Consider the following 27977-nt stretch of genomic DNA (forward strand, 5'->3'; position numbering starts at 1 on the left):
TCACATCACCAGAGTCCGGGTGGGGAAGGCGGCCATGTACTTGCGTGCCTGATCCGTCAGGGCCATCTGATCCTCGATCTTCCCACAGGACGCTGACTCCCAAGCGGTGTTCAGATGCTAAATTACAAGCAGACAGAGAGATTTGGGATGAATGTCACGTCATTTATTTGTAGCCTGTCAGCCCCCCAACACTCCAGCCAAAGCCGGGCCCTCTAGCGATTACGTGTTGCATGAACACGCAGTAGGATGTTGTCCCATGTCTACAGAAATTTAAATCTCAACACAACAGCAAAAAAAAGACTGCCCCCACTTTTCAGTCAGTAACCAGAGGGATGGGCAGACCCGATGACCTGCAGAGGGACACACCACAAAAGGCAGAATCCAAACCTCCCCACTTCTCTCTCAAACAGTGTCCTCTCTACAAGGCCATATCTATAGCCTTGCCTTTAATCCTTCCTTTCCGTAAAAGGTCTATAAAGAGAAATTACTCTACAGCCAACAGGGCACAGACAGGCTAAAGCCCACATTTATGATGTTCAGTGCTATGACCACGCACAAACTCCTGCTGAACTTCCATTCTAGAAATACAGCTGCTCTGCCCCTGTGTTCCCTAAACGAACCTAACAATCTTGACAGCCTCACCACAGCTAACAAGAAGTCCCGCACTCAAAGCTGCTTCCACCTGTGTGCAGCGATTAGCATGTACCCATTAGCAGAGCTCCTCCGGCAAAGGGGAAGAGAGGGTGTGGGGGGATGACTCTCAGCAGAAACAGCATTTTAATTATCATGTAAGCCATTTCACTTCTTGTGGTATTTATGGAGGTTACAGACACCATTTAGTATAATGTTAAAGTGAGATAAACATATCTGCAGAGGGCTGTGCACACTGTATTTATTTACTCACTACACATGCGAGATGTTTCTCATTGCCTTGAGCTATGAACAGTAATGAAATTTCAAAGCTCCTGGAATTTACCAGTATACACACACATTTACACACACTTTTTTTTCCCTATAGAACTCTTTCACTTACTCAGTGTGTCTGCTTTTCCATGTTGAGATACTTACTAAGCCCTGAACAAAAACTCTATTATTATATAGAGCTAGTTGTATGAATACCCAACATTCCAAAAATGCAGACGAATGTGCTCAATGGAAAGCTGCCTGCCAACGAGGGGCTCCCAGTACTCCTGAAGACTGAGAAGGTCTATGCCTTCCCAACACCTAGGATGCTGGGTGAAGCATAATTAGTGGACTGCAAACCATCTGCTAAGAGCAGAACTGTGCTGGTGTGCCCATGGCTCTTTATGCTGCTCCTTCCAGTTACTAACTGTGCAAAAGGATCCTTCAATTATTCTCTGGCCTAAATGTTTAAAGAAGAATGCTCTTCTGACTGTAAACAGTGTTATCTGAGACATATGGATAGTAAAAGGCTGGGCAACATATGAAATATAGATAATTTCTCATAACATGCCCTAATCAGGGCACTGGTACAAACACAGGGACCAAGGTTCCCTGCCTTGGAGGGCTTACAGCCTAAAAGGCACAAAACCAATGAATAAGTAAGCAGCGTGGCCAAGATGACAGCAAGCACGTTAGTCCTCTGAAAACTTCTGCTGGGCTTCCCTAGACAGGGCTTACTCTTCTCTGTAGACAAGATCCAAATGTTGTCTCTCTCCTGATGCCTTTTTGCAGGCAAAATTCCTGCTGAGCTTCAGTGGGAGTTCCCCATGTGAAGGAGAACCAGGTCAGGCCTCAAATCATTAAGTTTTCTGCAGTTTTTTGTGGGAAAGTCGCATCTGTGAAGTGAACAAACATGCACTAGACCTCTTTTCTAGAGTGGTTCAACCTGGGCTGGCTGCATACCTTGTGGCACATGCCACAGCCAAAAAGCAGGTGTGACATACTTTCTGCAGGCCGCAGACATGCATGCGACATGCCACAGCTTCTTTTATGTTTTAGTTCAATAGCTTCCAGTGTAACTTTTTCAAAGGCACCTACATCAGCTGGGAACCTACAGCCTCCTGTTGATCCTCCGTGGGACTCTGGCACCTGTGAGTATTTTACCCTGTTGTTCTATTTGTTATTGTATTTGCATCAGGGGCCAAAGTAATGCCTAGTACAATGCCATCCATTTTACTTAGAATTCAGATTTGGTCTGTACACCTCAAAAGCAGTCGGTAGTTCCAGAATATCCATCATTTTGAAGGACAAAAATATGTGTCCAATCGATATTTCCCCATGATCTCCCAAAGCTTCAATGCACTGGTCTAGAAAAGTGAGATCAGCAGTCCCCTAAATAACTGAAAACATGCAAGGAAAAGTCCATCTGTCACAGTATGTCGATTTTAAAAAATAGAAGTAACTTCAGGCAAGGAGTGTCCCAATTTCATAAATTAGGCTTAATTGTTAGTACCTACACTGAGCTCTTTGTATTAACAGCCATGTGCTTAGAAAAGAAAAAACAATAAATCTGTATCCTGATATCTCCAACATCTCAGCAGGTTGCTACATGTCACTCATTCCACTGAAAGCCTGGTCTTCATTTAACCTGATGCCAGCACAGCAGAAGCCGCTCGGGCAGGCAGTAACCCTCTGCCCTCCCGACGGGCTCGGCCGCCCCAGCGCCCCGGGGAAGCAGCGGACAGCAGACGCAGCCAGCGACAGGAGGATCAGCGAGACCCCTGACTTGAGCCTGCTTGAAACAACTTACTCAAGTTTTGCCGTAGAGACAGCACGGGAAAGTCTCCCCACAGAGTTTTGACCCTTGTATTATTTTCCCAGAAATACGTTACACTTTTTGTTTCCTCTTATGACAAATTTCTAAAAAGAGACTAACTCGGCAGTCTCACTGATGGTGGTGAGAGCTTTGCTGCAGTAAAGAAAGCAGAATTTGACCCGAAGTAGTATATTTACTGAAGTAGTATATTTACTGTTTTCAATTCTATCCTGGGGAACTCAGATAACATTTAAAAAGTGGGTATTTTTAATAAACATTTTCTGTCTGAAGCCTTGTCTCTCAGCAGCTAACAGCAAACAAAGCACAATGCTGTTGCCTTGCCAGCCCTGCAGCACAGCGCTGGAGGCATGTGTGAAAGTCATCCCGACACGAGAAGTTTTACTTCCCTCCCTGGCAGGGAGCACTGGGTCTCACCACCCAGGCAGAGCACCCTGCCAGGTCTGGGCACACAGAGCTACGGGATCCCCTAGTAAAAAGGTTATAGTACAACGCCTCCTTGCAGGCCAGCACCGCAGCCAGCATTGACAGGGTTCTGTTACAGGACAGTGGCAGCGCCCTGCAGAAAGCAGCGCTTAGCAAATGTATCAAGAGAAGAGACCTGGGCAGAAAGCTAGAGGCATGCAGAAAAACAGCACAGAAACCCATGTCAGCCAACTCCTTTTGCAGAACGCTCATTGCATCTCCCGTATCACATTTAAAGGTCCAACTCTGCAAATCAACAGACGGAAACAAAAGGTTTGTAACTAGAAGCCAAAAGGCCTGACTCAAAACCCACCAAAACTGATGGGCATGTTTTCTTTCATTCAGTGGATTCATCCTACTTAAATTCAGCCGTATAAGACTGAAGTGTTCATTTTGGCACCTCATCCCTAGCCAGGGGGGAAAGAAAGGGATTTCCGCAGTACAATTCATTCCATATATGTTTTTTTATTGCCTCAAAGAACGGGAGACTACTCTTAGTTTTGCTGTTAATTAAAAGAATTTAAGCCTTTTCAGCCAGTACTTCCAGCTGTATTTTCCTCTTTCACACACAGCAGTTTTCTCTCTTTAAGTTAAAACAGGGAGTGGGGGGGAGAAGAAAGTATAGTACTACGAGTTCCCATAGGATAAAATTACAGACCCATGGTACAATTCCAGGTATGTCATTCTCCCCAGCTCATTTTTTTTTTTAACCTTAGTAATCCTACCAATGCATCCTTCTCCTGGCAGCAAAACTACCTCACTTATCCTGTAACGTGCCTTCAACTGCCCTCAGGCAGATGCAATCTGTAAACAAACTGTCAAAGCTGTAACTGGGATATCCAGTTAATGCACTTTAAATAAAAACTTGGACCATCTAGAGAAAACAGACCAGAGTAAGGAAAGAGAAGACTGTGGAAAGGTGCTTTTCTAACAGAGCTAGGCCTTCTGCACTTGGACCCTGGACTGCCTCTTCATGTGCTGTCTGCATAGCTTAAGAAAGCTCCTGCATTACGACACGCCTGTTAGGAGTGGATGCCAAAACCAAACACTGCTGCGGTCTTGCAGTACCGAGCTCCCAAATTGATGGAAGTGTAGTAAAAATCTTTGGGAAAAGATCTGTCTTAGAAGACAGATTTTAAATCTCCACTATGCTGGCAGGTATCTTCAGCAACTCCAGCAAAGTTATTGATGTTACATACTTTCCCATTAATTTAGCCAAGTTGTGCTGGCATTTAAACCAAAAAAAGCCAAAATGCTTAAGATATTTAGAAGGCTCAGACTATTAGAAGGTATGTTATTGTGTTTCTCTACTGCAAAAAGCTGGATTTCTTGCCAGTTTTCCCTTAGATTAGTCAGTACGGATAATTCGCAGAACACGGAGCTGAAAAGAAGGCTTGCAACAGAAATGCAGTACTCCTTCCAAAACAGTAAAACAATCAACACCCTAACAAAGCGATTTCCTAGCAGAATACAATGCATAGAATCATAGAATAGTTTGGGTTGGAATGGACCTTAAAGATCATCTAGTTCCAACCCCCCTGCCACAGGCAGGGACACCTTCCACTAGACCAGATTGATCAAAGCCTCGTCCAACCTGGCCTTAAACACTGCCAGGGAGGGGGGGCATCCACAACTTCTGTGGGCAACCTGTTCCAGTGTCTCACCACCCTCACGGTAAAGAACTTCCTCCTACTGTCTAATCTAAATCTACCTTCTTTCAGTTTAAAACAATTACCCCTCCTCCTGTCACTAATAGCACGTAGAATAGGATGGCTTTCTATCCTGTAAGGATGCAGAACCAAGAGAAGCCCTTTTACTTATCAAGAGCAGACAGTAAAGACTAATTAAAAACTCAAGTGACCATAAATGAATTCTACTTCATTTGCTAAGGCAGAGCACTATTTCTGCTGATGTTACTAGTTGCTAGGCATGGGACAGCCTTCTCCTAAGCTCTGGGGCTTCCCCAGTTGCTCAGAAATACAGCTTGCTAAATGCGAGAGAGTAAGATGGTCCAACTTTTCAGCTTTTATTATAAGCCTGATACCAAAGCTAGAAAGAGCTATTTGGTGGCGCCTTTAAGAGCTTAACCCTGAAACCCTTACTCAGACAAAACTCCTGTTTGATATGTATGAGCTTTCCAAGTAAGATTAATGGGGGAGATCTGGAAATGGGCTAAGTACCTGCAACTCACATTAGGATATTCCGTCCCTTTCTAGTTTTGTCCTTAAGTAATTTTTTTTATTCACGGATCAGAACACATTGCTGCAAATGGCTGATAGTTAAGCTATCAATTTTCTTCTTTCTGAGAGACCATCGCCTGCTCGGGGCAGCTCTAACTCCTGATCTGTTTGCAACCCAAATTCTGCTGCCCTGGGTGGAAAACATGTGATGTCTGACCTGTAACTTCCAACCTCCTTTTGCTCCCTCAGCTGTGCCAAGCACAGCTCCTGTACACATCAGCCACTAGCAAGAAAAGGGGCAACACAAGTGAGGGAAACTCGCAGGGCTACCTTCCCTTGCTGTGCAAATCTTACACCTCCCAGGACTTAAGCACAGCGCACTTCCCCCTCTTCCTTGATTAAACAGAGTGTGCAATTTTGGCATCTTCTTGCCCCAGAAAAGCCATGGAGGAAAACTGGAGAAAGTCTGCTGCTGCAGGGGAAATGCTGCCTTGCCTATACATTTTGTCTGACAACTAGCTGCGAATTAAAGTCTGCATTTCACTTTTTAAATGGAGAAAATTAAGGTCAATGACAGCTCACACTCTTGAAAAGGTTAACCAAGTAACTGTTTTAAAATCCTTTAAACTTACTCTTTAAAGAAAATGGCTACATAAACCTCTGAAAGTCAGGAAATTTGAGCTGAAATGTGTCAGCCTGTGGTTAAAAAATGGAAAGTGACAGGAGCTAGGGTTGAAGAACATTCTCTTTAGCTTGCAGGGCTTCTACCTTGTGTTGTTTCCTTTGTTACTGGGGGAAGAAGATATCAAAGCAGCGCTATTTTCTTAAAAGGTTCCATTTCATGGTGTCTTTTGATAGCCTGCAGGGTTAGGTGGATGGTCTATGATTTAGCCTACTTTTCTCTCCGTTAAAATGTCTATGTTAGGATAGTTTCTATTATGTACTGCTACTGCTACAGAACATAATATGAAATAAAACATAACTTTTACATAAGAAGGGCCAGAAACAGAGTTTTTTACGTAACGTCTTACAAGGCACTATTCAAGCAAATGCTCAGTACAGATGATCAGTTTGCCTCAATAAGGGCTTCATATGTTATCCCAAAATCTTAACCCTTGGAAAAGTTCCTAGCGAGGCCCAAATCTCCCTGCCGTGCAATTGAGTATTGCTTGAGTGACAAAAATATAGGGCATAAAAATATAGGTTGTAACTTACTCCACCCCAGGGCAATACATGGGTTTGGTGAGACATCTCCTATTCCTGCCAGTAAGAGAATACCCAACGCACAACTGTGAGATTTGCCATGCAGGACAAAAAAGCTGGCTGAACCTTAACACCGTACCAGAAAGATCCTTTGCAGCTGCCTTTACATGCAACATTTTACAGAGACTTCACCAGGGGACCAAATGAGGATGAAGCTCAAACTCTTCTTGGGTCTAAAGGGCCTTTTTCTCCCATTGCTCTAGTGCAACACTGATACCACCACACTCCCAGTGCAGTTATATGCAGCTACCTGACCTCACATGCCAAATGATGCAACATGGTGCTCCTCCTAAGTGATAGTGAATCATATCATGCTATCTGATATGGTCATCAACTGTTGCATATGATCAGTCATGTATCCAAAATGCAGTAAAAAATTATCCTTAGAGATTGCTTTGAACATGTGTTACTCTTGCCTTCTTTTGAATTTAACAGCAAAACAATATGTAATCAGGCATTTTGGTGAGTTTATTGCTAGCCAAAAATATTTTTCTTTATGTAAATGCAGTGCAAATTATTAAAGAAATTAAAAATACTGCGGGCTGGTAAACATACTACCTCTCTCTTATGTAAGTTCAAATTTAAAAGAAAATGGAATTTTAAGAAGCAAGCATATAAAAAAAAAAGTTTAGTGCTCTCTTTCTTTCTCACCTCCCTCTCTGCACACACATCCCAAGGTGCAGAGAGTGCTATAATTCTTACTTGGACTGAAGTCAATGAGAATTTGCCTAAGTAAGAACAGCTGGATCAGGCCCAAAATGTTAACAGCAGCAATGTAAGCATACGCAGACGCAACTAAATTTCACCCAGATGCATTGCCTGGTGTTTCATGTCTACCTGTATGCAGTCAATGGATTTAGTGCAGTGTTCGTGGGTGCATCCGTGTCTGTGTACACGTATGTGGGTGATATACCAAATTATAAACTAGAAAGCATAGAACAAGAACATGCTAAATACTGACCACGTACAAAATACTACCAGTCAAAAGCAAGCGCAAACACTAACACTTTCAATAGCTTTGCACCTTTTAGACACGCTGTGTTCTCATCACAGACATCCAGCTCCACTGGGACAGAGGGAGAGAGGCATTAGGGCAGACCAGCAGCCATTTCTGGCATGAAAGAGAGCCAGACCGCGTGTCCTTTCTGAGCTGTACGGGGCCAAACTCCCCGCTGATGTGAGGTCAAGCAAGTCTTACCAGGAATGAAGCAGATTCTCCCTTTTAACCATGACACCAAGTCCAAATCAGAGAGCGCAGCAATTGGCAGACAAGGCCGCATTGTTAGAAAAAGTCTGTATTTAATTCAGAAAAAGCTGTCTGTGCCACTGTCACAGAAACCTCTAGCCTCATTCTTCATTTAGGATTACATTTCAGCTGAAACACTCGATGTTTCTTCGTCGGCAGAGAGAATAATTTTACCTTCATACTGGTACACCAAGAAGCTACATACTAAGTACGCATTTTGGGGCTTTTTACAACTGCTTTTTCTTTCAGTTCAACATGTTTTAAACACTGAGATGAGTCAGGAAGACATTTTTAACATAGTTCCTACTTAAGGAAAAGTCACCTTTATCCAAACAGTGAGAATACCTGACTTTTAACATGCAAAATTAAAGGCTTTTCCTGAGCAAGGGCTGAAGAATGGGATCCAGAATGGCCCACAAATTGACTCGTGTAAACTTCCTGAACAAAATCGTCATGAGTGAGGAGAGAAGGTTAAACAAGCCCTTTCATTTACAGCAGCTTGTAAAGAAATTATTTTTAGATAGCAGGAAACATAACATTGTTATGCCAAAGATCAAAAGATCCTGTTTTACAGGCACCTCAGATGCTCCGTTTTTATTACAGGCAGAGTGCAGGCAACTACCACTAACAGGACAACCCACAACATACTCTGTTTAGCTACCTGAAAATTTTGCTCTAAACCTATGGAGGAGCCCAGAGTTTGGCCAGGGGACACGGCCAGGCATCAGTGCGCTGGCAAGGCAGCGGGGCTGAGCACGTGGGGACTAGCAGTGTCCTCCCACACACCAGCCGGGGAGCTCCAGTGACCCCCTGCAAAGCTGGAGCCCTGGGCTCCTTCGCCATGAGATGGTCTGAATTCAGTCCCTAAATAACTTCCCTAACCCAGAGGCAGTGGATCTTCAAACCCTCCTCTTAACTGTCTACCACGGTGCAGCTAAGAAACACTGTTCATGAGAAGAGAGCAAATAAGCAATAGGGAGTGTGAGTCTTTGGCCTCTACGGGCACCCCCATGCAGAAGAGAGACACAGTCCCTGGTCTCCAAAGCTGCTTTTCACCAAATGATTCTGCAGTGCAAAATACAAACCTACTCCATGGCAAACTGTGTCAAATGGGGACATGTGTGAAATTTTAATATCTCACTTTATAATGCCCAGCTAGAGATGCTTAATCAAAACCAGGTTTTCATTCCTTCTACTGTAAAAAACCTCTAATGTAAATTCTGGAAAGAGGGAGGAAAAAAAGGATTAGCTATGTGGACTATCTGTCTCAAAGTCAGGAACTATGGAGTTATAATTTCCTTTCTGACAGTGACTCACCCTGCGGAATGAGACACTTTCCCTCAATTTGCCCATGTGGAGAAGGGATACAAAATCGCTTATTCATCCTCCTCAAAAATACGGGCTCTGGTGGAAGGATAATTAATCACTATATACACTGTGTGTTGTTCTCTGAATGACTTGCTGTGGGCCCAGTCTAAAGTCCACATGAGTTGACAAAGAGAGTGCTAATGACTTTGGTGGGCTTTGGATCAGGCCCTATGTAACAGCTGTATTTTAAAGTATAGCAAATGTATATGTTTGTTAACACTTGGAAAAAGCATAAATACCTAAAACCCAGCCTCACACCTGGCTTACATTAAAACAGTCGCACATTTAATTCAGTTCAGAGATCCCAAGACGTACAACTGGCTGTAAAGGTTACGAGGCCTCTTCCGACCACTGTTTACAACCGCATTTCTGGTGCAACATCAGCCTGCACTCAGGGAAAGGCCATCCTGGTGCTTGGCTGGATGGGCAATACTGGCCGCATCTATACTGGCCACATCTGTGCTGGCCAGCTGGGCAGGGCCAGAGTGTCTGCTCTCACCCCAAGGCCAGGGACAAGTTCTGGCCACCACCAAACCACTCAACTCTCCTACTCTCCAAAACAGCAGAGCTGCCTACAAGAAGTCTATAGGAAAAAGCCGCTGGCCCACATTAATTCTTGATCCAACCATTTCAACACTGGACCCAGCTGAGTTCCAATGCCCCACACATGGGGCTTTGCCCTGTTTAGCTTCCTGGCACAGCTGTAGCCTCTGTGTCCTTACACTCCACAGGTAAAGTGAGATCCTCAACCACGTTCATCTGAATGTTTCGTTCTTCCACACTCAAAACTTACAATCAGTCTGTGAGAAAGCAATACATACATGTATTTTTATACACAAAGGGTATTTTTATCAAAGAATAGTTACCTGCAGAGGACTAGCTAGTGGCCTGTTCCTAGGTACTGCAAATGTTTTGTGAAAACTACCATCCTCTTCAGACACGGGCATCTTTAAAATGGAGCTGGTAAGAAGATTCTGAATAGGAAAAGACAAAAAAACCACGGTTTTCAATACCTCAAGAGAACAACCTCAATTCGAACATATTAAAAGCAAACTCAGCCTGACTGCAGAGGGTGCAACACAGGGCACGGTCACAGACGGAGCGCTCAGCCTGGGAGCAGACCTCAGCCTGGGGTCCCTGGTACTTGGCTTTGCAGGAGCATTGTCACAGGCAAAGGTTTTTCATCCAGTGAAACTCCCAAGTGCAACAATAACAGTAACATTGAATAGTCCTGGCGAAGCAAAGGGAACTGTGCTCGTGCAAGGTCTCCTTTGCACAAAACAAAACAGACTCTCTCTTTCTTTTACCTGTTTTAACTACATGACCTAGTCATTTCTATACACAGGTGCAGGCGTCCTCCAAGTGCAGGCTCATTACAAAGACTGTGGGCTGCATAATGACTGCAACTTCTGCTACCTTCTGTAGGCATTACAGTGATGTAATTAAGAGTGGGATTTTGCTTCTTACGCTTAATACAGGAAAACAACAACAAAATGATGAATAATGCCTACTTGTGAGGAAGGTCAGACAAAATATTTTCTCTCTTGCATTTAAGAACTGAACAGGGATGTAAAACAGAAAAATCATTTGGTGGCGCGAAAACCTGCACTTACTGGCACATCTTCCATAGTAGATGCATGTGTAAAGAGCTGAGTGTTCAGGTTTTCTCCTTCCCAGTGATTCGAGCAAAAAAAATTTCCAGCTTTATCTGTTGGAGACTCCACCTGAAAGCAGGAAAGGCACCATGATAAAAACCAGTAACTGACCAGAAGGAGATTTATCTGTCGTTTGCTTAATAAATCAAATAAATTTTTTTCACAGCCATGTATAATGCATGTTTACAGTGCTGTCTTTTACAGCACCCTTGCTCTTTGCAGAAGAAAAAAGTTCAAGGTTCTCAAAAAAATCTCCACCTAATAAAACTTTGAATACTTGCACTCAGCGCTCTGTCAGTATTCAGGAGTTTAATCCCCTAGAATGGATTGAGAATATATGTATTTTTAGAACTCTAGTGACAAAGTAATATAATGCAATGCCCTCAAATGTTCAGGTTTCTAAGTCACTCCATGGAGCTTGGTCCCCGTGGGGTTCTTCTATAGTTTTCACCAATATTAGAAAGATTCAGTCCAAATTCCTGTCTTTTTTTTTTCTTTTTAAGTTTCAAACGAAAACTGCATTAGAATGGCCCAAGCAAACCCCTGCTGAAAACAGCAGAAAGACTTCTATGGAAATCAATGGGAGATGAATTAGGCATGCCTAGTATACTATATAGTACCGACACTAAGATCTTGGGGCTCACATGAAAGAAAAACAGACACAGCTATTTAACAGAAAAGGTATTGGTATAAGTTTCTCAGCAAAGAGTGCTGAATTAAATTGCCTCAGGTAAGTTTGAGATTTACCTCTTGTTTGATTTTCTTCAGCAAAGGGGGTCCACTTTCATGTAGCCCAGCCACTATTGCAGATTCCTCCGACTCCTGCTTGATAACATCCTGCAGATCTTCTACAAGATGAGTTGGAGTTTGAGGCTGAAAGGAAGAAACGTTATATCCAAGTCCCAGAACATCCCTCTGCACTAATATCAAAGCAACTTTTATCATTGTTTCCTTCTTACCAGCATCTTCAAAGGACCATATTTGATTTCCTGAGCTGCAAGTGCATTTTTGAATGGAGTGGGTGTTCTTGGAGAGCTCTCTAATATCGACCTCTTGATTGCTGGAGTTCTGAAACTTTAAAAAGAAGGAGAAAAACTTTAAAGGCACATGCTTGGAAATATTACCTCTTTACAGAAATAGTGCATACAGGCAGTGGCTGCTGTAAGACTCAGACAAACATTTTCCTGCAATCCCATAATCCATTTTGCTTTTCTGGCAGAACATCTATTTAACTGTGATAAGGTGGAATGGCTTTATTTAAAAACTGGTGAGTCTATATGCATGATTGCTCCATATTAATAACCCACCTCCACAGTTATAAAGTGGAAGTTTTACTCCAAACCAAGAAAAAACTGAATGTGTTAGCAAACAACTCTGCAGGAGGCATACAGTGACCCAGCACTTCGGTTGCATGCAACCCTGAAGAAATGAACCCTTGTGAATCCAACAAGACAATGTGATAACAGACTTACACATGATTTTCCTTCTGAGTTTTGAAAGTCTGGTCCCTGTGGAACGGTGTGGTAACAGCCATCTTATGGCCACACACCGGTGTGGAAGTTAGCGCAGGGTTGTCCAGGTTCAGGTTTTCGTGAGTGGATGAGGTGTTTAAGAACTGCAGGTAGGGAAAGGAAAAATCAACAGGAATATCCAGATTACAATGTTGACTTCTTAAGTTGTCATTATTGAACAAAAGAAAAAGAAATTATTTCTTTCTGATTGACATAAGTGATTCTCCTGACCCCACGATGCGGGTAGGTGTATACAGGGTACCTGACCGCATGGCAAAACAATGCTCAACAGGTTGGCTGGAGCACTCAGGGAGCCAAAATGAGCATTTCTAGAGAGGGAAGTGATAAAGAAAATGATACTCTGTTCCAATGAGAAACACTCTCCACCACTTTAAGAGCACGTCTTAAAAGCTTGATCTGGATTTTCTGCAAACAAATTTTAATTAATATTAAGAGCAGTGTGCCCAGGTAAGAACTGGGTGAAAATGAGTAAGGGATGTTTCAGGAATAAACCCACAGGAAAGTGGGCTAAATTCCACAAAGATTTATATAGGGAATCTAGGTGTTTTTAAGGCAGTAAATAAAGTGTTTATGACAGGAAAATAAATTTCCTATCATCTCTCTCAAAACAAAAGTGCTCTGTTTTCACAGCATAAAATGAAAACTGCCCCCTGTGATGGGTGTGTGGAATGTTTTGGAATGGAAACAGTTGACTGAAAAGGAGGCGGCAGTATTAGTTTGGAGAAAATTGCTTTTGCATGAGTTCTACCTAGTAATCTAAAATATTGTTTCCATTTCTAGCGTCTACAAATCTGTGAGAGTAGTGGTATCCTTTATTCTAACAACGATTCACCATATTACCTTCTAGACTCAACTTGCATCGGATTAAAATACACTTTATAAAAATATGGCATGTAAGAAAATACGGATTTCACTGGATAAATGATATATGATTAAAATACCTAATAGGTAATGGGACATACAGTGGGAGATCATTACATGCAATCTTTTACTATCCTTCATGAAACTGTGTTTCTCTGACTTCAAAGACTAAAGCCAAACCGAGGCAAAACCAACACAAACAGACAAACAAAAAAACCAAAACAGTTTTAAATAGTGCTACAGCTGTGAAACAAAGCAACCATTGACAGGAATTTGGAAGTGAACGCCAGGCCATTTTAACAGGTCATTTGCCTCCTCATTCCTATTCTGCTCCACCCCACATGGTTCGGGGTTGAGGATGGCGAGCCATGATTTGAATTTTCTGGTTGTTGTCAGTTTGTCTCACAACCTGAATGCTATTTAAATGCAGTTTGGGGTTTTCTAGGTCAATGAATCATATTGTAAGTGGACAGAGATGGAAAGTATTACGTATGATTAGAAATGTTGAACTCTAGTAGTTGAAGGAGTTAACAGCAAGAGCGAAGCAAGCAGTTGTATTCCCCTACAAAGTGATCCAAATAAAAAAAAAAACAAGCCCCACAGACAAATTTAAAAGAAAAGAATCAACAGTTAGCTTGCTGATGATCTAAACTCAGCGGTGAAGACTAAAAGCAGTGAGAAGATTCAAACACAGAGTGAAATCAACAAGCGCAACGGTAGTTAGTCATTTGTTCCAAAGGATTAGTTTCTAAATTGTTAAGGCTGGGGTGACTTTTGAGAATTAGTAACATCTGTGCAGAAGTCTTGATCTACCTGCGAGGGAGAGAAGGGCAGGCTTTTGGCAGGGGAGCGCTTAGGAGTTGAGCTGCTGACGTCAGCTAGGACCAAGGTGCTACCATGGTCACTGGCTAAGGGGCTGGAGTGCCCTCTCCTTTTGCAAAGAAGGACCCATGGAGCCGCGCTGCCCTGTGAGGCAGATAAGGACTTTGGTGAGCCAGGAGAACCCTGACTCGACATGATTTTGCTCAAGTTTGTGATGGGGTGTCCTTGAGGTCTACAAGCACTGGCCCCTCTTTGGTGACGCTGTGCGACTTTGCCTGAGGGAGCTTTGCTAGCCGAAGTGTCTGTGTCTTCAAAGAATTCAAAACTGCTGAGATCACCCCATGATGAAGGATCCTGAAACAATGTGGGAGGCACGGAGCTATAAGACAGTGTATAGTGCCACCTCATGAAAATACAGCGCTAGGATATGCCTGTAACCAACAACAACAATAAAGTCTTTCCCAGTTCAATTCAGCTTGACCCTGTTTATTCGAGTAGTAATGCTGTGAACGCTTATTTGTGTTTTCAATATATACCTTGATCACATCAAATTGTCTAACATCCTAGTAGTGTTGCTGGAAACTGAGTCCCTAAAAAAACAATGAGTTAAATGATGTCCTTAGTATCTACTTTCCCAGGGTTTTCTGCTTGGTATGAAGATACTGGCTTTTGCTACCAAAAAATGTGTGCCTTGGGCTCTAAACCAGGACTGCTCTCCTCCCAACCTGCACGCCTGCTCTGGACGTGCCAAATGGGTCATGATGCTGCATGAAGCAGACACCTCTGCTGATGAAGGAGTGTGCCACCAACAAACATATTTCAACGTGCCGCTTCTGTTACACGTAGTATCCCAGAGACCACAATGAGAAAAGGCCCATGTCAATGTCAGTCAGCTACTCAGCATTTAAAACGCGTGTTTCCAGATCTTCATATATGCCAGAGGAAGCTCCTTAAACTTTGAGAGGCAGCTATTGAAGCTACAACAAAAACTTTTAGAAAATTATGCAGATACATGAGCAGCCACACACAAACCTATGGCATGTGTCACTTCAAATACAAATAAGTATCATTTCATTGTTTAAAATCTTTCATGGTGTCTCTGATTTTATTTTAAGGAGACTTAATACCGAGAGATCATTTCAAGCTCCTATTGTGCAGCTTGTAAAAATCACACTTCCATACCAAGATGTAGCAGGAAAGGGAGACACCCACAAAAAGCATATGCATCCACACTCAAGGGCTTCTTTATGAGCAGCCACGTTTTGTTATGTCAGAAGCCAAGCTTCAGATCTTGTAGCAATTAGAAGTTACTCGGAAAAAAAAAAGAAACACATTTAGGACCGTCCCAGTTCCTCTCCCCTTTGTCCTTGACCACGCACAAATCCACCTGAGGTGGCAAGTCTACTTACGGAGTCTATTAACTGGAGTGTTTCTGCAAATTCTAAGAGGTTCTTAACGTTATCCAGGATGTTGCTCTGGTGAACAATCATGCATCGGGCAGGGGATGCACTTTCCTCAGGTAAGCAACTGTGATCCACTGGTGGAGATGGAGTACAGTGGTGATGTTCCCCCAAACAGGAAACAGGTGCATTGTCACCACTGGTCCTGCTGCTGTCAGCAACCGTGGTGCTGTGCCAGCCGGGGTAGTTTGATGTGTGGTTCTGTGTCTAAAGGAAGAAGGAAAAAAAAAAAGAAAAGTGGGGGGGAAAAAAAGGCAGAAGGAACTTAGCAATGAAATTGCACAAGGTGTCAGATGCCACTGGAGGAAAGATAAAAGTGGTTGCATCATCATCTAAAAGCTTATGCCTATGAAACAATTGTCAAGATGTTTCCTTTCATCAGTGCAAGATCTCGTTTTAAGTAATATCGGCATTGTATTTGTTATCCCAGAGTTACCTCATAATTTACTTCCAGCATTACGAGCATATATCATTACTAACACATAATCAACTCATACTGTTACTCCAAAAGCTCAAAAAGTGTCTGCAAGTGATTTTCTGTGAGAAGCAAGAAATGGCAGGATTTCCCTACTGAGCGCTCAGCACTGTAGAAGGCTAAAGGGTTTAAGAGTTAGAGTTGCTTTTGTTTGCTTATCTCCTTTTCTTCTTCTATCCCTGTCTAATGCTACAGCTTACACCAATGCAATGAAGAGGCTGTCAAATCAACGTGGTTAGGAAAGCAGAAGAACAAATTAACAGAAGTTTCTTTCCAGTGTGATCATGCAACAGAAGAAATTGCAAAACATTAACTAAAGTTAAAAAGTGGACAAACTAACGTATCATGCATGCAGCTGTTTTACTATTAATTTAAATATTACCCAAAAAAAGAATCTGCTGGCTATCACCTGTCTTCAAAAACGATTTGGGGATTCTTGGCTTTGGTGATGGTGTTAAGTAATTACGTAAGGGTTTTCACACATTAACATCCAATGGCATACACAATGAAGTGTGAGAATTCAGTAATAGCCAGCATTTGCTCCACACATGCAGTTATGAAGAATCTAACATTATTCGGAGAAGTAAAACAAACTGTCAAACATGCACCAAGTCTGAAGCTTACAAAGTGTATAAAACACAGCTGAAGGAAAGAATACAACAGAGAAGAAAAATCTAATGTACAGGCACTACATTTTCATCACATGAACCATTGCACACCTTCAGAAATGCAGATCCCATTGCTTTAAGTTCTCTGGGATTTTTCATTTTCGTACAATCACCATGTTTCCAATATTAAATCACGTTACAGAGCCCAGCCCTGCGCCCACTTTGTGAAGTAAAATACCTGCAAATTGTTTGCTTTTTTTTTCTTCAATAAAAGAATTTACTAAGCAAATACAGATTATATATGTGCTATGTTTCATCCTTTTAAAACGGAAATATAGAGCCTTGATTAGTATCAAAGGCAGAGGGGGAGTAAAAAGTTAAAAAGACAAGCACTGGGGTAATGCTGCTATCCCTCCATCCAAGCACACAGTGACAATCTTACTGGTAATGCCTGCTGCCCTTTCAGTTCATTCTCAGTCGACATTAGTAGCAACTCTAATTCCTTTATTCGTTTTTCTTTCTCAGGGTCTTCATCATTATAGTGTCTCTGAAATTAAGAGTTAAGGGAAAAGAAAAGATAAAGGTCTGATAGGATGTAGCAACTAAAATGCTTATGGCTTGCCGTCCTGTGGTTATAATAGCCAAATTAGACTCAAAGATGAAACAAAAGTCAATTGTGTTTTCCACTACCAAAGTCCCTGCTGAATTTCAGTATAGACATTTGAAACGGAGAAAGTGAAAACTATCATACCAGATGTCAACTACTGAGTTTTAAATCCACTTCAGAAGAAGCAATTATTAGCCATGTTAGAACTCCCCCACCTTCCCCATTTTGTGTCTTCACCACACTTATTACATTAAAAAGTTTCCTTAATATACAATGTCTGCATTTTCACTTATCAAACAAACTGACTCTTGAAATGAGGTTCATGTTATCTACCTGAATAGCTGCCGCAGCTGGCTGAGGAACATTGACAATATTTACATGCAGTGCTACTGGATATGGGATCTGACCAGGGACCTAGGCCAAAAAGCAAAAGACACTAAAAGTTATTATTTCAATCACATTGTCTGCCTGCATTGTGAATTTGTGTTAAACATACTTTGGTTTTAGGTACTTGAGATTTGTAATCTACAGAGATGAAATAGCAAAGATACCAACAATATTTACAAGAAAAGTAAACAGTTTTTCAGGAATATGACAGTCAGCATTACAGAGGAAGAAAGAAAATTCATATACGAAATATCTACCCTTCCTGAATGAGAAAAGATGAATAATTTATAGAGGCATTCGTAAGATTTTTCTAAATTGAAGCGAAAATGCAAAAGATGCAATTTATTATCATCTAAAACTCTACAATGTAACTGTCTGAAGCAGCAGCCTGTTTCATTATTAATCATGAATAGAAAAGGAATCAGATTAAAACCAGTATTGTTTACTTGGTTCCGACAGGCAACCCACAAACAGAATATTACTGATGGGAATGTGGGATTTTGACATAGAACACAGAATTAACCAGATTCAACTGATTTTCAAGAAATGTAATATTCATCACTATAAGAAACAGTACTGGAAACATGTTCACTGCTTACAAGACATTAAGAATGCTGAACCCGATTCCACCACTTGAACACTGGCAATCAATTTGAAATGTACATATTTTCATCACTGAATGAGGTCAAAGTCAAAGAAGTCCTCGCCTGACATCAAACACATACAAGTCCACCAAGACTAGGAGAAAACCCATCATGCTTCCTGACATCAGGCATGGCTAAATTGCACCCACCTATTCAACAAGTCAAAATGAAAAAAAAACCAAACACATTTTCAGGCGCTTACGTTTTGTGGCTCAGAGATGTGGTAGTAGGGGTAGTCACTGCTCAGCGGGGGCTGGCCAGCTACCGGCAGCTGTACAGAAGGCGGGTTGTGAGCAAAGGCCATCAAGTGGTTGTTCTTCTGAAAGCCAGTGGCTGCTGAGGAGTGACAGGCTTTGGAGGACTCCTGCAGGTAGCCCTCCTGCTCAACCTTTCGGCGCATGGTGGAATTCCAGTGGTTCTTGATAGCATTATCAGTTCTGCAACAGAAATACATATGTTTGAGGAGATTTAAAAACGAGCATTTCCAATTCAGACAGATTAATAGGCAGGAAACTGCTGCTGGCATTTCTGTTTAAACCTTGAGCTGTTCTCTGGCCTTCCTCCTGCCCCCACCTTTACAAATGCTACTCTCATCTCCTCAGGAAAGATGCTCAGTATAAAAGGTAATGGAAAAGACAAATGGGCTACGGTTGTTTATGTACTTTTGAAAGCAATCTCTAAGCCTTAAATCATCAAACTGTAAGAAATTAGTAACTTCAGCTTCACCTCATTCCCACGAGGTGAGGTGACAGCAAAGGCTAACACTCCTTTGAGGCTACCCTAAAGGACTGTCAACATCATCTTCCTAAGTCTTGATATTACAGTGGAGTTTTATTGTATCTCATTCCTAGAAAGAAAGACTGTGGAGAACAGCTGTGAAGAGACTAACTTCCAAGCAACTTTCCAACTGGCCACCTAGACAATGACAACATCCTGCTATACACACAAATCCGGTAAACAAAGCTGTTGGGATTTTTCTTAGCTGCAGAAAAACTGAGATTCAAATTCTCACATACATGAGTCAGAAAAAGCAAACTTATCAAGTCTGTGAGATTTTAAGATATGCTTAGAAACAGCTCCTCTATTTGAAAAATGTCACCACCACACAGCATCGTTGAAAGCAGTATCTGTGATGTGCGGCAGCTACAAAAAAACTTTCCAAGGGGTAATTCCTTTCTTGTTTTCTTCTAGAAGGTGAAAGCAGCCTAGGGAATGCCCGCTTAAGAGGCTATCATGATCTTAGGCATTATGTTTAGATCTTGAAGATGTTTCACCAAATAGCAGGAACAAAAATGGGAAGGGAAACCTCTCCCTTATTTACATTATTTGCTTGACTACACTTTATGTTGAGTCACTTTTACTACAGAGCGAATAAGACACTGAATCTCTGAAATTATAGGCAAGCTGTGCATAAGCTTTCAATGAGACAAGTATTTTCAAGACCAAAGTTTAAGGAAGTCAATTTCTCCTGTTTTATACATGGATTTTTAACAGGTCAAAATCACCTGGATTATTCAGGAGCAATTACAAATGTTGAAGCAGTCTTCTCTCACATCATTTTGAATAAAGACTGGGTTTCATGTTGAAGGTATACCCTTAGCTGGATGTAAATTATGTTCCACTTACAGAACCTGAATAAGTTGGATTTTGACAGTTATTGCAAGCACAAGTAAGATGGAACAGACATTTAGGAAACTGTTACAGTCCTGCTCTAGTTACTGGGTTTTTTTACTGATGGCAAACATTAAAGCATGTAAAAATAGCGTACTGTGCCATGTACTGACCAAACAGCACAGTTCCCCACTGAGAAAAACGCTCATCGAAGTCACTGGCTTTCCAGGTTTTGATTCCAAAGTTTTTTGATTTATAAAGTGCAGCCCGAGGCAACTGAAACGGACTGCTCACACCTGCAGCTGTTTCCTTTTTTCCTATTTAAGAGCTAAAGGTATATGTCATTACCGTCCAGGCAGCAACTTTGCAATTTCTGCCCATCTGTTTCCCAGCCTCTTGTGTGCCTGGTAAATAATTCTATCTTCCTCTTCTGTCCAGGAGGTTTTCTTCACTTCTGGATTCAAATGGTTGTGCCACCTCTCCCTGCACTGTTTTCCAATCCTTCCCTTCAAATGCTTAGCAATGACAGACCAGCGCTTTGGACCGTATTTCTGCACGAGTTCTATTACCTTCAAAGAAGGACATAAAAACTGCCTGTATTTAACGATGCATAATGAATCAATGAAAATTTTCTGTGGTGGAGCAATATTTTCAACAACATTTCTCAAAATTGCCGTGATTGATAAAACTAACACACAATTAAGGTCCCCCGCTTCCCATTTATACTTTTACCCAAAAGGAAAAATCTGGTAATAGTTACGGCATTTCTAGAGCGCAATTCTACATTACAGTGTTGTAAAGGAACATTAATTAATTTGCCTAGAAAACTTAGCACTACACAAATGCTAAGCATTGATACTGATGGAATCAATCTGCCTCTGGCCATACTAGTGTTGAGACCACCAAAGTCTCTAGGAGTTTTGCCCCAACACATGAAATCCACTAGGAAGGCATTAATCAGAAAGGAAAACTGATTACCCTTTGATCCTCCTCTTTAGTCCATGGACCTTTAATAAGTTCTGGGTTTAGTACCTTCTGCCATCGGTGCTGGCACTGAACATCAGTTCGATTCTAGTGAAATGTAAAATATGCAAAGTAGATCATTCTTTAGACAAGATGAATGTAGACTGATAACAGTGATAACACTCTTATCTAGGTACACTTGCTCCCGACACATTTTACTGCCAACTACGAGGACTACAAAACACATGGAGTGATACAGTACGTCTGAGAAGAAGGTGCTCAACTATCAGTTTGCTCACTGAACTAGATAAGATATCCATCATTTCTGCAGTGAGGACTGTAGCACCAAAACTACACGGACTGAATCTTCACCACCTGCACAATTGCTGTCATGCTTTCACATGCAGTATTTCTACAACAGCCGAAGTGTTCACAAAGCAATTATCTTCTAAACCACACTTAAAAGGCATCAAAGCTATTTTTTCTCTCTGCTGAGACATTTTGTTTCAGTGTGACATTGACCATCTACTGTGCAACACTCCGCCACCCCCCATTTTTGCTTGTTTCATTTTTTCCAACCCTTTCTGAGAAGTGAAAGGAAAATTAAAGGTAAGGGTTTCCACAATATTCTAACTAAATTTCTGAGGTCTCCATCTGTTGAGGTTTTATATCTCCCGCAAAAAATGTAACTATAAAGCAACCACTCCCCTTTCCCTTACTTGGAAACCTCTGATAAAGAGTTGTCACTAGAACTGGAAACAGAAACCAATATCCACCTACAGGAAGGAAATTGGCAATGACTTTCCAGTCTTCTGTGCCATTCTGCTCTACAAGCTTCTTCAGTTTCTCATCCTAAATCATTAAAAAAGAAGACACAATTAATACTGCAATTATAATGCAAACGAAATACATTTTTTTTAAAAAAAAGCCTCCTTCTAGCTTTCAATACATATATTTCTGTGTCCTGAGAGTAATGGGAGGTGGTCTGTAGTCTTCTCATATTTTTAATTGCCTAAATCTTGACATTTTTCTACTCCTGTGGATTTTGGTAGGTTCTTTACTGCGCTGCAGGAGAAAGATTGACTACTACTGTGCTGTTCTTGAATTGCATTATACATTCCCATTTTTCTGCTCAGAGCAATGTAACTGTTATTCTTGTACTGGATTTACAGGAGGACATGGATGCTTAGATGCCAGGCATCAGAATAACAATGAAATTCAGTAACATTCAGGCACCCAGCTGTTTGGGGACCTCCAAAAATCACAGACTTAAGCTTTATATGTCTTGCAAGTAATGGGAGTTCCAGTAATTTGCTCATTGCCTATCCGTGTACAACGAATGCACAATAAAACTAATGGCTCCTTTATGCTCCTGATCACTGTGAGGGAGTTTTGCATACTCGCAATAGCAAGAAATTTGGCCCACTATTTTTAATGATAAGGCCAGAAATATAGACCCTAAAGACAAAAGAAACCAATCTCATGCACTGGGAAAGACGGAGATAGTGTAAGACAAGGGAAAACTGTCCCAAGAGATAAGAGGAGGGCAGCAACCCTCCCCTTCCCCCACCTAGCGCCTCCCAGCACGCTCCCAGTTCATGTGACAAGAAAGTGACCCTTAGGATCCACGGCCATCCCTTCCTCCCAGGCCATATCACAACCACATCTACCTCTGTAAGAGCAGACTATGGTTTAAAAAAAATTAAAAAATGCTTGCAAGAGGTGACCTGCCACTGTTTATATATCAATATACATTGTTAGAGAGGAGAAAGTCAAAACATAACTTACGAATTGTATTAATGTATTTCACAATAAACTCAAACCAGTTAAATGGCCACAGGATATCCACCTGGCAAAGGAGCTTGATACCACAATTTACCCAGAAAGTCAGCACAAGGGTACCGTGACTAAAACACGTTCTGACCTTCAAAAGCAAAATACGTCTTGAACGCTCAGTTTTGCTACTGCTGGATTTCTTTCTTCCAGCTTTCAATTTATTTCCACTCAGAATCATAATGCTGCAATTAAAGTGCAAATTTCAAAGGGCACAAAAGGACTGCAGCAGTTTCTGCCACAGTTGTTTGCTGCTGTGGGACACTGAACACACGTCAGTTCTCGCATAGCAACCACTTTCAAACAAAAAAGAGGCAGCAGCAACAATCAAGCAGTGCTGCAGGTGACTCTTAATCTGTTTCTCCAACAGGGATTACACACAGACTCACATACCTGTAAGGTAGACCTTGCTGGACATAAAAAAATGGTGTTTATATGTTTTATTTAAAAGAGAAGAACGATCCTCCAAGTTAAATAAAACACTGGATGTAGCTAAAGGGTCAAAAAATTTGTCCTCATTCATATACATTGGACTGTCACCAAAGTTAGTCTGCAAATAAGCAACTCAGAGAAGAACATGATCCACACCGTCTCTGTCTTTTTACATGCAGGAGATAAGTGAACTCGGATTTACCTCTTCGCGGGTCCACCTGGTTTTTCCTAGGTGACGTTTTCCAGTCTTAGGAAGAAGACCATCATAATCATGATCATACATCTCAACATCTTCTTCGTCATCATCACTACTATATATACTGCAGAAGGAAACACAGCGAGACACAGAGTGGAACATGAGGACTTGAGCTACTTCATTAGAAAGCACAAAAAAACCCCACTACAATCTTTAGAAAGGTTACACAGATAAAAGTTTTAAAACTTGCACAACAAGATTTTGTTCTGCATTCTGTTGTTCTATTCTGAACTGGTTCTGCTGTTTTTGGTATCCACAGATACAAGCAAAGGGCTGGCAACCTCCGTATTACTGTGCATGTTTAGACCTGCTCTTACTGTTAGATCAGTGGTGAATTACACATTTGGCAAACTTTCAACCAATGAAGGTTTCAAATTAAAATACAATGTTTGGGACAATAAAGAGAACTAGAGGCTGTGTCCATTACACAAGTGCATGTTCAAAATCTTTAACTCGTGCCATACATTCTGGAAAATATTAGTGTTTTTGTATGTTTAATAGAGCAGACAGTTACACTGTTCCCAAATAAAACAGACTGTGTATAAATACAAAAAGTTAACCATTAATAACCTTGTTTGAGAATACAGTTATGGACCCTATATGTGAAGGCAAAAGTTTCTATAATTAAGTAAAGCCAATAAGTGGTAGCATTAACATGCAATAAACTCTAATATAAAACATGCCTGTCATTTCTGGGTCTGGACAGAGAAGAGCTGAGGACAAGTATACCTAATGCCCTGCAACCAAGAAATGAATGATTGAGCCCTTTTATACTCTCCATTTCTCTGACTTAAGACTTTATTACCTCTACTCCATTTCTAAATACCTCACACTGTTTTTGAAATACTCTGCTACTCACCTAATTCATGACTAAGGGATTTCCCCAGAGGCTATTTATGGGTAAAAAGGACTTTATTACCTTCTTTACAAACAGCACTTGCTCTACCCGGTTAACTAAAACTAAAAGTGTTTTGCAACAAGAGCTGTCTTTCTGGTGGGCAGCATTTTATTTCCAACTTTTAGGATACCAGCAGCAGTTCTGACACTTCAGCTAAGAGATGATAACCACAAGTGCTAGAAAGGAGACAATGTCATGCTACGGGACTAAAACCTATGATATATCGGGTGGTCTGGTATGCTGTGGTATGTTAAAGTATGACTAAGACATTAAAATAAAGTTATTTTGTAACAAAATTATTGGGCATTGTTTATCCCATTAACCTGTTTTCAGGAGATCACTTTTTAAATTAAGTTGCAGTGAAGCACAGAGTTAGTCAAGATGCAAACACCTCCAATATGCAAGCTGTTAAACATATATTCTTTTAAATTACCCTGGGCTAATCACACCTTCCATCTTCAACCCTGTTTTCTGGCCTGTGGCATGTGCCATGAAAACTATGCTACACGTAGGACGTTTTCCCCAGCCTGCCGTGATGTGTGTGGCCTTCCCCGAGCCTCTGCCGGGTGGCCCCTGACTCACCCACCCAGCCCATCGCGGCCACCCTCAACTCGCCCCCACGGTGCGAGGTCCTTTGCCCTGCCTGGCCCCACGGTTCACTCCCTATTCCCCGGCCCAGGTAACCATTTGGGGGAAGCGCTGACCGCAGCTCCGGCTCTGCACACCAAGGCGAGCGCGCACCCCTTGTTCACAGCTGGAGCCTCCCGGGCTGGAGCGGGCCACACGCCTGAGCAAAGCTCACACGCTCCAGATGCTACGAACGCGGCTCCTTCCCCTGCCGCCGCTCGAAGGAGATTCACTTTTCTAAGTGACACACAGAGACAGCTGTGCGACTGCCCGTATGCCAAAGGAAGTTTTGTGGCTCTGTTTCCAAGTATCACTTTGAAAATGAGTTTCGCAGATAGCAAAAGCACCAGGTACGCATCCATCAGTGACGCTTCCTGCGCGGCGACGTGTTCCAGGCGCTGCAGAGAAACGCCGCTCCGTCACGGCGGCGGAACAGCAGCGGCGAACAGGTTAAAGCGATTCAAGTGCGGTGCCAGTAATGTTACCGGTTTATTTAAATAACCGGGGCCTTGCTGGCACCGTAGAACTGAGCAAACCCCGCTGTATTACCTGTGCTCTCCAGCAGGAGAAAAGAGCCCTGGGATTTCGGGGCGCTCGGTAGCTCCTTTAGCCAACCGGGCCCTCAGCGCTGCGCTAAAACTTTTTATTATTGCGCACCTCCGGCCGCAGCCCCGAAGCCTCCCCCCGGGTGGCACGGCACGGCACGGCGCTCCGCCCGGCCGGGGCTGAGGGTTGAAGCCCCCCGCGCGCCCCCGCTCCAGCGCTCCCCCGGCAGCTGCGCTGCGCCTTTCGCCCGGGCAACCGACTGGTGCAACGATACGCGGGGAATGAAAAAAAAAAAAAAGGAGAGAGGGGAAAAAAAAAGGAGGGGGTGGAGAGGAAATGACTCGCTGCTGCTACCGTGATTGAAGGAATTCGGGCAGCAGCCCCGCGGGGCAGAGCCCGCTCCCACGGCAGAGCCCGCGCCCGCTCCCGCCGGGGCGGCCCCGCTCCGCGCCGCGCCCCGCGGGGCAGGCGGACACGACGCCGCGCCGCCCCTGCAGCCCGCGCCGCCGTGGCGGGGCTGCCGGCGGAGCCCGGGCCGCGGACCGGCGTGTCCCTGCGGGAGGCGCCCGCAAGGCAGGCGGCGGCTGTCCCCCTCTTTCGGGAGAGACGGGCCGGGTGATTCATCGCCAGTCCCAGCGACACTCCCCTCGCTGACACCGAAAGTACAGACCGGCGCTCGCCCAGCGGCCCGCTGCCTCCTCCCGCACCGCAAGCCCCTCTTCCTTAAAAAGAGACCCTCCAAGTCCCCAGTCCCGCCGGAGAGGGCCGGCAGCCGGGCAGGGAAAGGCAAGGTTGAGGCTTTCTCCTCTGTCACAGCCCAGCCAAAGGGGAGGGGAAGAAGGGAGGATGCCGGGCTGCAAAGAGAAAGAGAAAAAAGCCTCCACGTGTCCGACCCGCCGTTCCCGGCTAATTAGACAACAACTCCGCTCCGTGCGCCCGCCCGGCAGCGGTGGCACGGCCGCAGCCACGCGGCGCTGCCCCTCCGCCCCGTCCTGTCCAGCCCGCCGCCCCCGGGGCGTCACTGCCCCCGGCCCCCGGCGCGGAGAGGCGGAGATCGCCCTCGCCCGGGAGCGCGGCGGTCGGGCGGGCAGGCACGGGTGACAGCTCCGGCTGAGCGCCCCGTCGGACCCGCAGCCCCCGCAGCTGCCTGCCCGCTCTGCCGCGCTCCGGCATGTGCCGAGCGGCGTGTGCGGGAAAAAGCCAAGCCCCGCAGGGCGTAACTACCCCCGCGGGGGAGAGCTGCGCTCCCGTGGGCCAAGGGGCCGCCAATGCAAGAATAAAGGAAAAAAAAAAGACGAGGGAGCGAGCCCAGACCCCGCGCCCGTCGCCCACCTGCCGTCCCACCCCGCCGGGAATGAATGAATGAATGAATGAATGAGACGGGACGCGCTACCTGCCGCCGCCGAGCCAGTCCGACATTGTCCTGCCGTGCAGCTGCGGGGCGCGCAGCCCCGCCGGGCTCCTCGCTGCCCCTGCGGACAGTGAGCCCCGGCCCCCCGCGGCCCCGCCGCGGCGTCCGGCAGGCGTGCGGCGCGGGTCTCGGGCGCCCCGTCAGCGGCGGCTCTGAGGCGCGTCCCGCTGGGCTGCCGCTCCCCCGGCGCGGCGCCTCCGGGGGAGGGGGGAGCTTCGCGCTGCGTTTGGGGGCTGGGGGCGGAGTAGCCCAGGTGCGCGGAGGAAGGGGGGCTGTCCGCCCGCTCGCCGCCCCGTCCACCGGGCAAGCCCGCCGCTGCCTTCCCTCTCCCGCGCCCCGTCTGACAGGCGCGGAGCGGAGCGGGGCCGGCTGCCCCTCCGCCCGCAGACAGCGGGTTACCTGTGCCGGGGTCTCCGGGCCATCCTCGCACCGGCCGCTGGGGGAGGAGGACGGGGGAGCCCGCGCCCGCCGCCGCGCCCTGCTGCCGGGCTGCGCCCAGGCGCTCCGCCGCCGCGCACGGGAGTGCCGAGGAGCCGCGGGAGGAGGAGGAGGAAACAGGTTGAGATTAAAGAGTAAACTCTGTAAACAGAGATGCCATCAAACAAAGGGCCCTTGGACACTCCCCCTCCCGCCAAATCTGGCGCCCCTGCAGTGCGCAGGCGCCTGGCGCCGCGCGGCGGGCCCGTGCCGCGGCAGCGGGGCGCGGGGCGGGCGGACCGGGGCCGCGCGCCCTACGGCGCTCTCCCGCCCCGAGCCGCCCCGCCCAGCCCCGGTGGTACCCCCCCGCGCTAGCGCTGCAGCCCCTCGACGGCGCGGCCGCAGGCCCCCCGCCTTCCCGGCGTGAGGCGTTCAGTGATGAAGCCGTCGGAGCAGCGGGCAGCCCTCCCTCCCGTACACGGCCAGCGGGGAACGGGAGTCCCGCCGTGGGGCGGCGCGGTTCCCCCGGGGGTATCGGCGACCACCGCCGCGCCACGTAGGTGCCTCCCGCCGGGGGGAGGGTGGCCCTTCGCGGGTGCACCTGCTCCGCTCCCTGCGTGGCGTGCGGGCTGCAGCGGCAGCAGCCCTCGGGGAGCGAGCAAACCCCCACCCT

At 44.7% G+C, this 27977-nt stretch overlaps 1 protein-coding gene across 8 annotated transcripts; it reads right to left on the reverse strand.

Moving 5' to 3' along the window:
• On the reverse strand, positions 1-27420 carry MYB (MYB proto-oncogene, transcription factor). 8 transcript variants are annotated; one of them, XM_068405225.1, is made up of 16 exons: positions 27287-27309; positions 23352-23469; positions 21665-21736; positions 20900-20992; positions 20270-20490; positions 18513-18747; positions 17613-17693; positions 17124-17219; positions 15539-15796; positions 14121-14483; positions 12387-12529; positions 11874-11988; positions 11662-11787; positions 10873-10983; positions 10126-10233; positions 1-117 (listed from the first exon to the last, which is right to left on the reverse strand). In XM_068405225.1, the coding sequence occupies exons 1-16, from the start codon at positions 27307-27309 to the stop codon at positions 1-3; spliced, it is 2280 nt and encodes a 759-aa protein (XP_068261326.1). The 8 variants fall into 8 exon arrangements, with proteins under 8 accessions (XP_068261326.1, XP_068261335.1, XP_068261320.1 ...); XM_068405234.1 differs by having other exon boundaries at positions 15587-15796; positions 17115-17219; XM_068405219.1 differs by having other exon boundaries at positions 17115-17219.
• Between the last annotated feature and the right edge of the window lie 557 nt (positions 27421-27977).

The sequence above is a fragment of the Nyctibius grandis genome, chromosome 1, assembly GCF_013368605.1.
Source record: "Nyctibius grandis isolate bNycGra1 chromosome 1, bNycGra1.pri, whole genome shotgun sequence".
Classification (NCBI taxonomy): domain Eukaryota; kingdom Metazoa; phylum Chordata; class Aves; order Nyctibiiformes; family Nyctibiidae; genus Nyctibius; species Nyctibius grandis.

Excerpts from the sequence above, each read along its gene's own strand:
- MYB (XM_068405219.1), bottom strand. The coding sequence starts at position 27,309 with ATGGCCCGGAGACCCCGGCACAG. Across the intron at positions 11,989-12,386 it reads ACTCAGAAGGAAAATCATGT|TTTCAGAACTCCAGCAATCA; the intron begins GTAAGTCTGTTA and ends TTCTTTTTAAAG. Across the intron at positions 10,984-11,661 it reads TGAAGAAAATCAAACAAGAG|GTGGAGTCTCCAACAGATAA; the intron begins GTAAATCTCAAA and ends TCCTGCTTTCAG.